Source organism: Muntiacus reevesi, chromosome 16, assembly GCF_963930625.1.
Source record: "Muntiacus reevesi chromosome 16, mMunRee1.1, whole genome shotgun sequence".
NCBI classification, from domain to species: Eukaryota; Metazoa; Chordata; class Mammalia; order Artiodactyla; family Cervidae; genus Muntiacus; species Muntiacus reevesi.
This window is the reverse complement of record NC_089264.1, coordinates 57,622,170-57,635,084: the sequence shown is the minus strand read 5'-3', so window position 1 is coordinate 57,635,084 and position 12,915 is coordinate 57,622,170. Positions and strand designations below refer to the sequence as shown.

Below are 12,915 nucleotides of genomic sequence, written 5' to 3'. Positions count from 1 at the left end.
CGTGGCGGCGACCATGTACTCCTTCCTTGGGACGTGGCGTCCTCCGGACGTTTTATGTCCCGTGTTCTTTGCTTCTTTTTCCGGCGTGCTCCCGGCCGTATTTGATTTGACTTGACGTTGCTAACACCTAATTATTCTGAGAGCTAAACGACCTTGAGTGAGAACGTTGCCTTCTTGGTAACCTAGTTAACGGCTTTTATCCTGGCTGGCAAATCTTCTGCTTCTTTGTCTTTCCAGTCTGTAAACTTTTTTCTGGCTCAGGGTCACCTCCACATGAGTTGGAAAATGGGCAGACTCTGAGTACGGAAGTAGGTCACTTCAGACATCAGCTGTGATTGTTTTCCCAGCTGTTTCTGATGGGTATTCTTTTTTTGTCGCTGTCCCTCAATTTTTTAGACTCCTTATGCTACAAATCCACTGTAAAAAAGACAGTTAGAGGAAGGTGGCTGTCCCAGTACACCCCGGCGGGGTCCCTCATTCCTTCATAAGCGTCTGTGAAGCCGTTGTTAATGAGCCGGCCACTGTGCTCAGCCCTGGAGTCACAAGTGTGAAGAACTCCAGAAGCTTCGAGCTCATGTAGGAGATCACAGAAAAAGCACAAAACATTGTCCTTCACACCACAGAAGTGTTGGGGTCTGGGTGAGAGGAGAAGGCTTCCAAGAGATGATTTTCAGAACTGAGTCTTCAAGTAGATGCAAGGCAGGCAGTGGAGGGGGATGGGGGAGGATGGAATGGAGGGGAAAATAAAGACCAATTTGTGCAGACCCTACCCTGGGAAGTGGACGGCAGAGAAGGAGGTTGAAGGCAATTGATGTGTGGTGAGTGAGCCAGACTTTGGGGTTTGAACTTCATCCTGCAGAATGATTAAAAGACTTCAAGCAAAGGCATAACCTTATCAGATTAGGATTTTAGAAAAGTTACTCGAGGCATGAAGCATGGACTGAAAGAGCTGGGGAATTAAAAGCCAGGTGCCGGTGGTAAAGGCCAGAGGCCTGTTAATACACAGCTGACGCGAAGGTTCCATCAGACTTGAGTCAGACTTCAGCATGCTGAATCGGTGTTTTTGAAATGAGATTTTGTTCAAAACAAATGGAACTGTCAGATTTCTGAACAAAATCTTACCTGATGTTGCCGGGGGGCATGCTCCCTTTTTCCAGGGTTAAGGACCTTGTGCTTTGCCGTGGCTGAGATTTCAGAGAGCGACTTCCAGGAGTGGCGAGCCGTCTATCAGCGCGCATCCACATCTGTGCAGAACAGGCTGCTCAAGCTCGAGGAGAGCTACGAGCTAATCGAAAAGGTACGACTCTTCCGCTTGTGAGGAAAGTTTGATTTCCAGAAAACTCCAGTCTTGTTTTGAGGGGCCAATAAAATAAAAATTAAAATGTCCTGACACACCGCTGTTGGATCTCCTCTGGTCTAAGCACTAACAACTCAGTGTTTTCCAAAAGTTCTCTGGGCTCACTTGGTAGAGATTTCGGCTCTTTTCACAGTTTTGGATAAAACTGAGGCTGATCTGGTCTAGCAAGCTCCTTGCCAACATCTCCCATTGTGTCTTCATCACACGCCCTCTCTCCACACACGAACAGGCATAAAAGCTGCATACGAGTGTGTATAGATGCAGTGGGCTTCACTGGTAGCTCAGACAGTAAAGAATCCACCTGCAATGCAGGAGACCTGGGTTTGATCCCTGAGTTGGGAAGATCCCCCGGAGAAGGATGTTGCAACTCACTCCAGTATTCTTGGGCTTCCCCGGTGGGTCAGATGGTAAAGAATCCACCTGCAATGCAGGACACCCAGGTTCGATCCCTGTGTCGGGAAAATCCCCTGAAGGAAGGCATGGCAACCCACTCCAGTATTCTTGTCTGGAGAATCCCCATGGACAGAGGAGCCGGCGGGCTGCGGTCCATGAGGTTGCAAAGACTGAGCAACTGAGCACATAATGTGTAATACACAATAACACAGTAAATGTACAGCGGTGTTACTCCACAAGCAGTAATAAAGAATGTGCAAGTGAGCAGTCCGGTGCTTATACCTGTCCTTGCTCGCTTAGCTACATCCATCATTTCTACCACAACTATAAATATCCTCGCTTTACTGATAAAGAAACCAAGGCTATTCAGCCAGAGAGTGATGGATACACCATGACTGATGCTTCATAAACAGCAAGAAATCTTGCTTCCTGAATTCAGAAGAGCAGACATTTTTATGTTGTACTGACTGTATGCCAGGTGCTATTTGGAGCACTTGACTCTTTCACCTACTTAATTAAAAACCTACTTAATCTTCATAGCATCCCTTTGAGGTGTAGGTACTGTTAATTATCGCAACTATGTAAATGGAGAAATCAAGGCACCAGCGAGGTTGAGTCATTTGAAGGACATTCCTCAGCACAGAAGAACGTAAGTCAGAATTCCTGCTCCGGCTCGAGTTCAGGCTCTTAGGCACTCACGTGTCTTCATTCCAGCCTTTAAGTTTCCGTGAAATAACTTGCTGCTTGCGTAATTCCATCAAGCGTGCTCCGGTGCGTGAGGCAGAGCCTCGGGCTTTGCCTGTTAGCCACAGTTGATCCCGCCTTCCCGTGAGTCGTGGCTGGCGTGCTTTTTCCCTTCCTCTGCCCATGTGCCCCCTGGCACGTCCTGAGTGGCAGCCAGCGCGGTGGGCGCGTCCCTGGGCCCCCCCACGCCCTCTGTGCCCTGTGAGCCCGGGCCCGCTACGCCCGGCCTGGGGCGGCGTCCTCTGCTGTGTAGCCCGCTGTGACTCCGGGTACAGCCTCCTGTGTCCTCAGGAGGCTGAGACCCCCTTAAAGCCAGGTTGCTTCGCGTCCCTCCCTTACATTTCGACTTATTCTCTATCTTCCTTATTTCTCAGAAGGCTTGTGCCAGAATGTGTGAAGCCTTCCCAGTTGATAAACCCCACCTCCACCACCAATTTTAGATGTACACCCTCACCAGGAGGCTTGTGATCCATCCACTTACCGAATTCCTCTCTTTCTTTTCTAATATTGTCTATATACTTAACGTCTTTGGAATATCAGGTAGTGAAATAAAATAGTGTTTTATTTATGAGACCATGACCGTAATCTCTTTCATTGCCTCCAAAGTCACATGTTGTTTAAAAGCAGTAATGGAATTATCGATTTCTAATCTTTGGTTTTCTCACTCTTTGAGAGGGTTTCCCTGGCGGCTCAGACAGCAAAGTGTCTGCCTGCAGTGCAGGAAACTGGGGCTCGATCCCTGGATTGGGAAGATTCCCGGGAGAAGGGAATGACAGCCCACTCCACTCTTCTTGCCAGGAGAATTCTGTGGACGCAGAAGCCTGGCCGGCTGGGTACCGTCCATTAGGTTGCGCGACTGACCGACTCATACACACATAATCTTTTGAGAAATTAAAAAAGATTACTCTGCTTGGAGATGATTCTTTTCCTCCTGTCTCCTTTCCTAACAGCCTGAATATAATGTAGTCTTTTCTCAGGTGGCAATGATAGAATTAATACATAACAACTAACAATAAATATATTTTAAGTGGATTCTAACTATTAAATTTTGTTTCTACTTGAAACGCTCTGGAGCAAATTCTGGAGTTGAATGTTTAATGTGACTAATGTTTTTACTGAGAATGTCCTAGAGTTTATAGATTCACTTTTATAGGTTTAACAGTTGTGTGTGTGTTTAATGTCTGTTATTAAATTTTGACTTCCCTCTTTTAACTGAAACAGATATTCAACCTTTCTTCCAGCAGATGGTGATCGTGAGTCACATGGAAATTTAAGCTGCCTGGGGAAATCCATTACATATGTTTACATATTTTTAGTTTACAGATACAGAAGTCTCTCATAACTACCTCTTACCTAAAATAAATGAAAAAGAGAATTTATAGCTAATTCCTTTTTTACTTTGTGATAAGTCATGCTCTCTTAATTTTTATTGAAAAATCAGAAAGATTGGTTCACCCAACTTGTTCCGAATAAGGACTGATTTTCTATATCGCCTGAAACTATAGTTTCTTTCAGTGATTAACTTAGTTAACTTTCATTAGGTGATTGATAAATACTAGATATCAGGGACGCCCAACCAAATAAGGAACACTCTCAGTGTCGTGGTCTGAACTAATTCCTCCAGGAAGTCCAGGAGTGACCCACAAGCTTTCAGGGAGGTGGTAGTTTCTGAAATCAGCCTCAAACGATTGTTTCACCCCCTGAAGAAGGGCAGGAGTCTTTTAGGAGAAAATGAACAGGAACAAGAGCGCAGGGGGGTCCCTGCAACTAAAAGCTTTTCTGAAAAGATGATTTTCCCAACCCCGCTCATCTGGGGCCTGCAGGTGGCCGGGGCGCTAGCGTGTCTCCCCTCTGAGCGTCCATTGGTTATTAAAATCAGCGATGGTCAGTATCCAGGGGGGCGCTCTTGGGGGCCGCCACACATGGTGGAGGCAGGCGCCCCCGTATCAGAACGGATTCTGCTGCTGTCACTGACTGGACATTTAGCCGTCGGGGTCCTGAAGGTGAACGTGGTCATTGCTCAGTTGTGTCCGAATGTTTGTGACCCCGGGGACGTAGCCCACCAGGCTCCTCTGTCCTTGGAACGCTCCAGACAAGAATGCTGGGGTGGGTAGCCATTTCCTTCTCCAGGGGATCTTCCAGACCCAGGGTTGAACCTGGGTCTCCTGCATTGCCGGTTGGTTCTTTACCTTCTGAGCCACCAGGGAAGCCCTAGTTTCATCCATTTTCACCCTTGGCTACTTTAAATGAGACCTGTTTATTATGTAATCCATTTTTCTTGTGATTAGGATCTATTTTTTATATTGACCATAATATTGGACTTCAGCATGTAAGCTAGTGACTTTCAAATTATTTTCAAGTCTCTCTTTTTTTAAAGAGTAGAACCTCTTTCCCAAAGTAAATATTGCCTGAATATACTTACATATTTTTAATACATAGAATATATAAAAGCAGAACTGTGCTGGTTTAACAAGTGGGGGAGTGGGGAGAAGCCCCTCACTGGCTCTCCTCTGACACCCCTACCTTGCCCTCATCATGGTCCATGAGGGGCTTTTCAGGACTTTGGGGCTCTGTGGAGCACCGTTTGGAAGCCAGATTATATTCCTCTTGTCTGTGAAATCTTTTTAGGAAACATGCTTCTCAAAATTGCTATAGATACTTTCCCTCACTTTCCAACAAAAGATCAGGATATCCTGTGGTCATACACAAGACGTTGCCGTACATATTTGAAATAGTGATGACTATTCCAAATGGTATTATGGCGTTATATTAAAGACATTCAAAATACAAAAGATTTGTAGAGCTCTCCCTGGAAACAAGAATGTATATTGATGTTACAAAATAAGTGACAATTTTATAATATGTTTAAGGTTGTACTTTTACGCCCTGCTCTCTATGTTATCCCTCCATTTTTGTTCAAACAAGCAATTCAGTTTTCAGAATTTTAGTTAAAGCCTTTTTCCATGGGGGCTGTGACTCCTAGCATAATCTGAAAAAATATATCCAAATAGGCCAAGAGCCTCCCAGGAGATAATGCCATCTGTCCTGTGGCACAATGCTTTGTGACATTTCTACGCAGCGCATGTGAGCTCTAGAAGGAAGGTCCCCCTTTACCTCCAGGGTACAGTAAGGGAGAGAAAATGTGGGAGGCTGGACAGAAGGCTCTGGATGGACTTTTCCCTGGTGACGGTCATAGTTAGAGGATTTAGGGCTTTTACATCCATCTGGGTAGTGTCATCAGCGTCTCTGCTGCACAGTTGTATAGTTTGGATTCCAGCACTTTCATTCAGATGTTAGACTTTTCAGGATTAAAAAGAGATCATTTCTAATGCTATGAGCTGTTTCAAGATGTTCCTGAAACATTTTTTTCTATTACTAAATAAAGGTCAAGAAGGTGACATTTATTACCGGGAAACCCAAGACGTTCAGGAAGAAGAAGGCTCCCATAGTTAAAATGCAGAAGGGATTATGAGAATCACATCAGATACTTGAGGTGTCTTGACCCAGATTGAGGATAATTGTAGCATCACTTGGGTTTTGTGGACAGGAAGCAACTCTTCGTCTCTGTTTATCACCACTTGAGAAAATTTACAGTTGTTTCATTTTTCAGACAACACACTTGACCTGCTTTACCTTCTTTAGCCTCTTTCTTTTGAAGGGCAGTGTATTTGGATTTATAATTTAGATTATGAAACCATTTATGGTGTTGGTCTGTGTCTTTAAATATTGGATTACTTTTTAAGTTAAGAATTTATTGTACTTGGTCAGGGAGAAATTGCAAATAAACAACAGGTTAATTATCAAGCCTTATACTTCTTTAGCAGTGGTTTCTCTGAGATGTCTCACCTTCTTCTTTGATCTGCTACTTCACATTTATTTCTGAGGCAAAATTCATTTGCCTCATACTTGTAACGTGCTGATGAGTTCCTTTGAAAACTAGTAGTAAAGAGGGGTCTGATGTTACTTATGGGGAATATCTTATAATTAAACCATTGTTTGAAACATGAAGGTATTCCTTCATGGTAAATAGAGTTTTTGAAAATTTTTTTATATTTATTTGCTTCAACAGAAAAATGCAATTATATATTTAGCATTACATGAATTACCCTGTAGTCACTTGAGATGATTACAAAAGCAACTTATTTACCTTGAGCACTGCAGAAAATAGTGAGATGTATTATATAATACATATCTAGATTGGGCAGTGATCAAAACAGTATTTCCCTGATGATGACATTGTTCTTGTTTTCTTCTCATATTTTGAGGCATAAATTGCAAAATATGCTTCTTGAAAAATGAAAATTTATGCTACGCTTCTGCCACATTTTTTTTAATTAATTATGGATCAGAGAGGCTGATTTTTTAACTTAGTAGTAATCAGGAAGCTACAGCTTTGGCAGTGTTTAGCCCCTTGGAATCAAGCCATGTTGTGTCTCATATGTACAGATTTTATAATTCACAGTTAATATCTATCCTCCACTAGATTGAAGCCTCATGAGAGCAGGATTGTTTTATCTGATTTGTCTCTGTGGCTCCAAGAACTGCCTATCTGGCTGGTATTAATCCCTGAAAAAATATTTGATGAATAAATGAATGAGTCAATTAAATAATTAATTCAAAGGCTAAATTCACTTAGTGTTTGCTTAACGAAAGCCTGCCTTCTGTTACCCACATAGTGCCTGCTTTCTGCACGTGGAATATGTTGGTTTCAAATGTGTTGTCACTAAGGATGTGACTTTAAGAATGTGTTAGAAAAGATAGATAAGGATTTTAAAGAATCCATTCGTTACAAATTTAGACTCAGTCATTAAAAAAAAAATAAACACCCTGTTTTCCAAGTTATTTAGCATCTAAGTGTGGGAAGCACGTGGTTGGAAAGATTCAACAGCAGATGCCCCTTGCCCCAGCACTGGCCAGGTGCTGCTGGGGGCTCTGGGGGCAGAGACAGGGAAGAGGAAGGGAACATCCTTGTCTTCCTTTCAATGCTGAGAGTGAGGCGGTATTGAGCCCTGGACAATGTCGTGGCAGGACCTAGCACCCTGGGCCGTGCGATGGGCCCTGAGCTAGGACAGCCAGGCAGTTAGCGATCTTTTTGCATTATTTCCTTGATTCCTCCCCCCACATATGGCTGACATTTCTGGGATTTCTTTTTTTTTAAAGCCTGCCTTGATGTGGCGTAATATAGATCAACCATTACACTCTGGTGGCTAACAGCGGTCCAGCACCCTTCCCAACGTGTGGCGGCGAGTGGTGTAGAGGATTCCTAGAGAAATATAAAGCTTAATGGAAAACAGAACTTCTCCTGAGCATTTATGACTGCCAAATTCACAGTCACTTCTGTATTCGCATTGAATGCTTTTTCAGATAAAACTACCAGTTCTATTCTTAGTAGCTGCCAATATCACTTTTCATTTGTACTAAAAGCTGAAATGTACTAGATGAAAATTTACATGATGTACTGTGATTTCGTGGTTTCAAATTCCAGTAGTTTCCTGTTTTATTGTTTGCTTAAGAACATTTGCAGTCTGTCAGCTTATCTACTAAGGGGACCTGCCAGTTTTTGAGACTTTACTAAGCTCCACGTCCCCTGCTCCCCTCTCCCACACTCGATTATTTAGTTCCAGGGCTTCTAAGACAGGGTACGCAAAATGAGCCATTGGGGTGAGCAAGAAAACATTATAACCTCTGTTTCTACTTATGTTTTATCTCAGCTTTTTTTTTTTTTTTTACAATTTGTTGTTGCATTTTGCAATACATATAATTTATTAATATTAACAAAGCAAGTGGATTATACAAAAAATATAGACATCCCTGAGTCTTAAGTACTCAACATTTTTTCCTATGTGACTACTCAAAAACAAAAGCAAAAACAAAAAGAAAGTTGAGATAAACAATCAGTTTTCCTCCTTATACCAAGGATGGCTAATACAGCCGTGTTATTAGCCTTATCTTGCTAAGTGGCTTTTCCTGGTGGCTCAGTGGTATAGAATCTGCCTGCAATACGGGAGTGAGTTGAGGTGAGTTGAGTCACTAAGTCGTGTCCAGCTCTTGTGACCCCGTGGACTGTGGCCCACCAGCCTCCTCTGCCATGGGATTCTCAGGCAGGAGTACTGGAGTGGGCTGCCATTTCCTTCTCCGGCGGATCTTCCCAACCCAGGGATCGAACCTGGGTCTCCTGCGCTGCAGGCAGATTCTTTACCACTGAGCTACCAGGGAAGCCCGGGTTCAGTTCCTGGGTTGGGGAGATCCCCTGGAGGGGGCATGGCAGCCCACTCCAGTCTTCTTGCCTGGAGAATCCCGTGGACAGAGGCACCTGGCGGGCTGCAGTCCGTGGGGTCGCAAAGAGCCGGACAGACTGAGCGGCTCAGCGCGCAGCACATGTCCAGTAGTTGGCTGAGCAGGGATTCACATTGCAGTTCTGTCTTAATTCCAAATCGCATGTTCCTGATCCGTATGCTAGGCTGCTCGTGGTTTAAAAGAAAGCAAGAATGTGTGTGAAACATTGGCATCTTGAAAAGTAAAATGTAACCACGCATACAGTTGAGTCATCCTGAGATCAGCTCTTGGGATTGGGAGACAGAGTGTGTTCAGGACCCGTCTGCTTATGAAATGAGACGAGCCGTGTGTAACGTAGTATACTCTATCCTCCTCCAAGGTGGAGGTGGGGTTTGCTGGTCATGATTTTCCCTCAGCTCCTCTTTCAGAGTCTTCTTACTGAAAGTACTCAGTGTTCCCTTAGATCTCTAATCCCACGCGCCTCCTTTCTGGCTGAGCAAACCCTCATTGTGAACGCTTCGCGGTAGACTGTCCACAGTGGGTTTTGCTGGCTTCTCACTCAGATAAGATGGATGTGTTGTTTTTGCTGGCTACACCCAATGGCCTCGCAAATCCCGATTCTTTTCAGCTGGGTGTGTGAATTCTGACCTTATTTGGCAATCCTTTGACTGCGTGAGAGTTCAAATATGATTTCTGTGCTTTAAAAAGCACCAAGACAAAACCTCCTTCTTGGCCTGGGTGGCACGATTTATCCAGAACCAGGTCAATGAGCCATGTCGGTGATTTAACGCGCTTCGTCTAGCCCAGCTTTAGCTGAGAGGAAGGAGGGACAAGATTCTCTTCTCTTAAATACAGCCACTTTGATGTGTGCAAAGTGATTTTGAGAGGGAAGCACAGGAGTGAATGACGTCCAGTGGAATGCGGCAGTCTTGGAGAGCCAGCATATGGAATGCCTGTGAGGCCCCTGGCCACGAGGGACTCTGTATTCCAGAGCTTCCATATTTTACAGCTAACAAGTGTGATGACCGCCGTAACCTCAGAACTGGTCTTGCGCCCTCCGTTCTTCCCATTCCACCCCCAGTCGGCCACCGGTGAACTTTCTGAGATATAAATCTGATCCCATCCCTCCCCTTCTGAAATTCTTCTCCAGATGCCCTGTGCCTTTGGAATCCCCAACATAAAAAAAAAATAGCCACTTTGATTTTCATTCCCTGCCATCTTTTCCAGGCTCGTCGTTTTCCTAACTTGCTATTCAGAGTTTGAGATGACTGATCCAGTTTTATCATCAGAACAACCCTATTAAATTAGCGTTGTTTGAATCACCACATACCTCCCTTCATTTATCGGTTCCATATTGACTAGCAGCTTCTCAAACACAGTATGCTTTAGCATACCTATGTCTTTGCACATGTGATGTCTTCTGTTTGGAATTTCTTCACCCATCCCTCCCCACCTCTCCCCAGTGCTTGGCTAAGCCTTAATTCTTCTTTAGGATTTAAGGTCAGATGTTAACTGATGTTGGATGGTTTTTTTTGAGCCACCCAGACTAAGAAAATACTTATTTCCTGTGTTTATCTTTGGTACTCACAGAAAATTTTATGTTTACTTTTAAGATAGTATATAGCATATAGTCATGTGATTATTTAGGGAGAGTGCTGTTTTTCTCTGATGGTAATCATATACTACAGTTGAGAGGCTTTGTCTGTAGTTTAGGATTAGATGGAGAGGAGAGAAATGGGACCAGAAGCCCTAAGGCCAGGCTAAGGAAGAAGGGTTGGAACTGACCAAGGAAGTATCTAGACTGATCAGTCAGAATGGAGGCCGATGCAGAGATGGGCTGGTCGCCACTGTTCCACATCAAGGGTCTGCAAACTCCAGCCTAAGAACCACTTCCACCCACCACCTGTTTTTGTAAATAAAGTCTCATTAGAACGCAGCTCCACCCATGTGTCTCCAAATTGTCTCTACAATGTCAGAATTGAGTCACTGCAGCACAGAGTGTGTGACCCTCAAACCTGAAAATATTTACCAGCTACCACTTTGTAGAAAGAGTTTTGTCAGCCTTGCTGGAGATGAGCTGTTAGGTCCTCAAAGCAGCCGCTTCGTTACCAGTGCACATTTCCAGGTTTCCCCGGAGACGAACTCAGTGAAAAGCTCTGGGTTTAGGGTCCGCTGATCTGTGTGATAAGCCCTTCAGTAAAATATGAAGACCCGTGCTGTCCAGTCCTATGCTTGTGACTCAGCGCTCGGGCCGATGACAGCCAGGCAGCAGAGGCTGGGAGAAGCAGGTGCCGGCAGACAGCGAGGAGGGCGCGGTCAGAAAAGGCCGGGAGGAGCCCAGAGCTCAGATCCTGAAGCACAGACCCCAGGACGGAAGGGGCTCTGGCTGTGTCCCACCCTCTTGCCCACCACGACACGGGTGTGTGGGTGTGAGAGAGAGACAGTGCAGGCATGTGGGGGGGTGTGTGTGTGTGTGTGTGAATGCAGGCGTGCGTGTGTGTGTGTGTGTGTGTGTGTGAATGCAGGCGTGTGTGCGTGTGTGTGTGTGTGAATGCAGGCGTGCGTGTGTGTGTGTGTGAGTGCAGGCGTGCGTGCGTGTGTGTGTGCGTGGGTGTGTGGATGCAGGCGTGCGTGCGTGTGTGTGTGTGTGTGTGTGTGAATGCAGGCGTGCGTGTGTTCATGGGTGTGTGGGTGTGAGAGAGAGACAGTGCAGGCATGCGTGGGTGTGTGGGTGTGTGTGTGTGTGTGTGAATGCAGGCGTGCGTGCGTGTGTGTGTGCGTGGGTGTGTGGATGCAGGCGTGAGTGCGTGTGTGTGTGTGTGTGTGTGAATGCAGGTGTGCGTGCGTGTGTGTGTGTGTGTGTGTGAATGCAGGCGTGCGTGCGTGTGTGTGTGTGTGTGAATGCAGGCGTGTGTGCGTGTGTGTGTGTGAATGCAGGCGTGCGTGCGTGTGTGTGTGTGTGTGAATGCAGGCGTGTGTGCGTGTGTGTGTGCGTGGGTGTGTGGATGCAGGCGTGCGTGCGTGTGTGTGTGTGTGTGTGAATGCAGGCGTGTGTGCGTGTGTGTGTGCGTGGGTGTGTGGATGCAGGCGTGCGTGCGTGTGTGTGTGTGTGTGAATGCAGGCGTGTGTGCGTGTGTGTGTGCGTGGGTGTGTGGATGCAGGCGTGCGTGTGTGTGTGTGTGTGTGTGTGAATGCAGGCGTGCGTGCGTGCATGGGTGTGTGGGTGTGAGAGAGAGACAGTGCAGGCATGCGTGGGTGTGTGGGTGTGTGTGTGTGTGTGTGAATGCAGGCGTGCATGTGCGTGTGTGTGTGTGTGTGAATGCAGGCGTGTGTGTGTGTGTGTGTGTGAAAGCAGGTGTGCGTGTGTGTGTGTGTGTGTGTGAATGCAGGCGTGTGTGCATGTGTGTGTGTGTGAATGCAGGCGTGCGTGCGTGTGTGTGTGTGTGTGAATGCAGGCGTGCGTGTGTGTGTGTGTGTGAATGCAGGCGTGTGTGCGTGTGTGTGTGCGTGTGTGTGTGAATGCAGGCGTGCGTGCGTGTGTGTGTGTGTGTGTGTGTGAATGCAGGCGTGTGTGCGTGTGTGTGTGTGTGTGAATGCAGGTGTGCATGCGTGCGTGTGTGTGTGTGAATGCAGGCGTGTGTGCGTGCGTGTGTGTGTGTGTGTGAATGCAGGCGTGCGTGCGTGTGTGTGTGCGTGGGTGTGTGGATGCAGGCGTGCGTGCGTGTGTGTGTGCGTGGGTGTGTGGATGCAGGCGTGCGTGCGTGTGTGTGTGTGTGTGAATGCAGGCGTGTGTGTGTGTGTGTGTGTGAAAGCAGGCGTGCGTGTGTGTGTGTGTGTGTGAATGCAGGCGTGTGTGCGTGTGTGTGTGTGTGTGAATGCAGGCGTGTGTGTGTGTGTGTGTGTGAATGCAGGCGTGTGTGTGTGTGCGCGTGTATGTGTGTGTGTGTGAATGCAGGCGTGTGTGTGTGTGCGCGTGTATGTGTGTGTGTGTGAATGCAGGCGTGTGTGCGTGTCTGTGTGAATGCAGGCGTGCGTGCGTGTGTGTGTCTGTGTGAATGCAGGCGTGCGTGCGTGTGTGTGTGTGTGTGAATGCAGGCGTCCGTGCGTGTGTATGTGTGTATGAATGCAGGCGTGTGTGCGTGTCT

The 12,915-nt window shown here is 46.2% G+C and overlaps 1 protein-coding gene and 1 non-coding gene across 2 annotated transcripts in view; one reads left to right on the top strand and one right to left on the bottom strand.

The window, feature by feature from the left end:
* The window catches only part of ATP8A1 (ATPase phospholipid transporting 8A1), a 238,288-nt gene that overhangs the window by 109,557 nt on the left and 115,816 nt on the right, over positions 1 to 12,915 (top strand). The window contains exon 21 of the mRNA XM_065907244.1: positions 1,158 to 1,297. Within this exon, the coding sequence (XP_065763316.1) occupies positions 1,158 to 1,297 (140 nt within the window). The remainder of the gene's footprint in view (positions 1 to 1,157; positions 1,298 to 12,915) is intronic.
* On the bottom strand, positions 8,640 to 8,710 carry TRNAC-GCA (transfer RNA cysteine (anticodon GCA)). Its single transcript has one exon. It is a non-coding gene; the product is annotated as a tRNA-Cys (tRNA).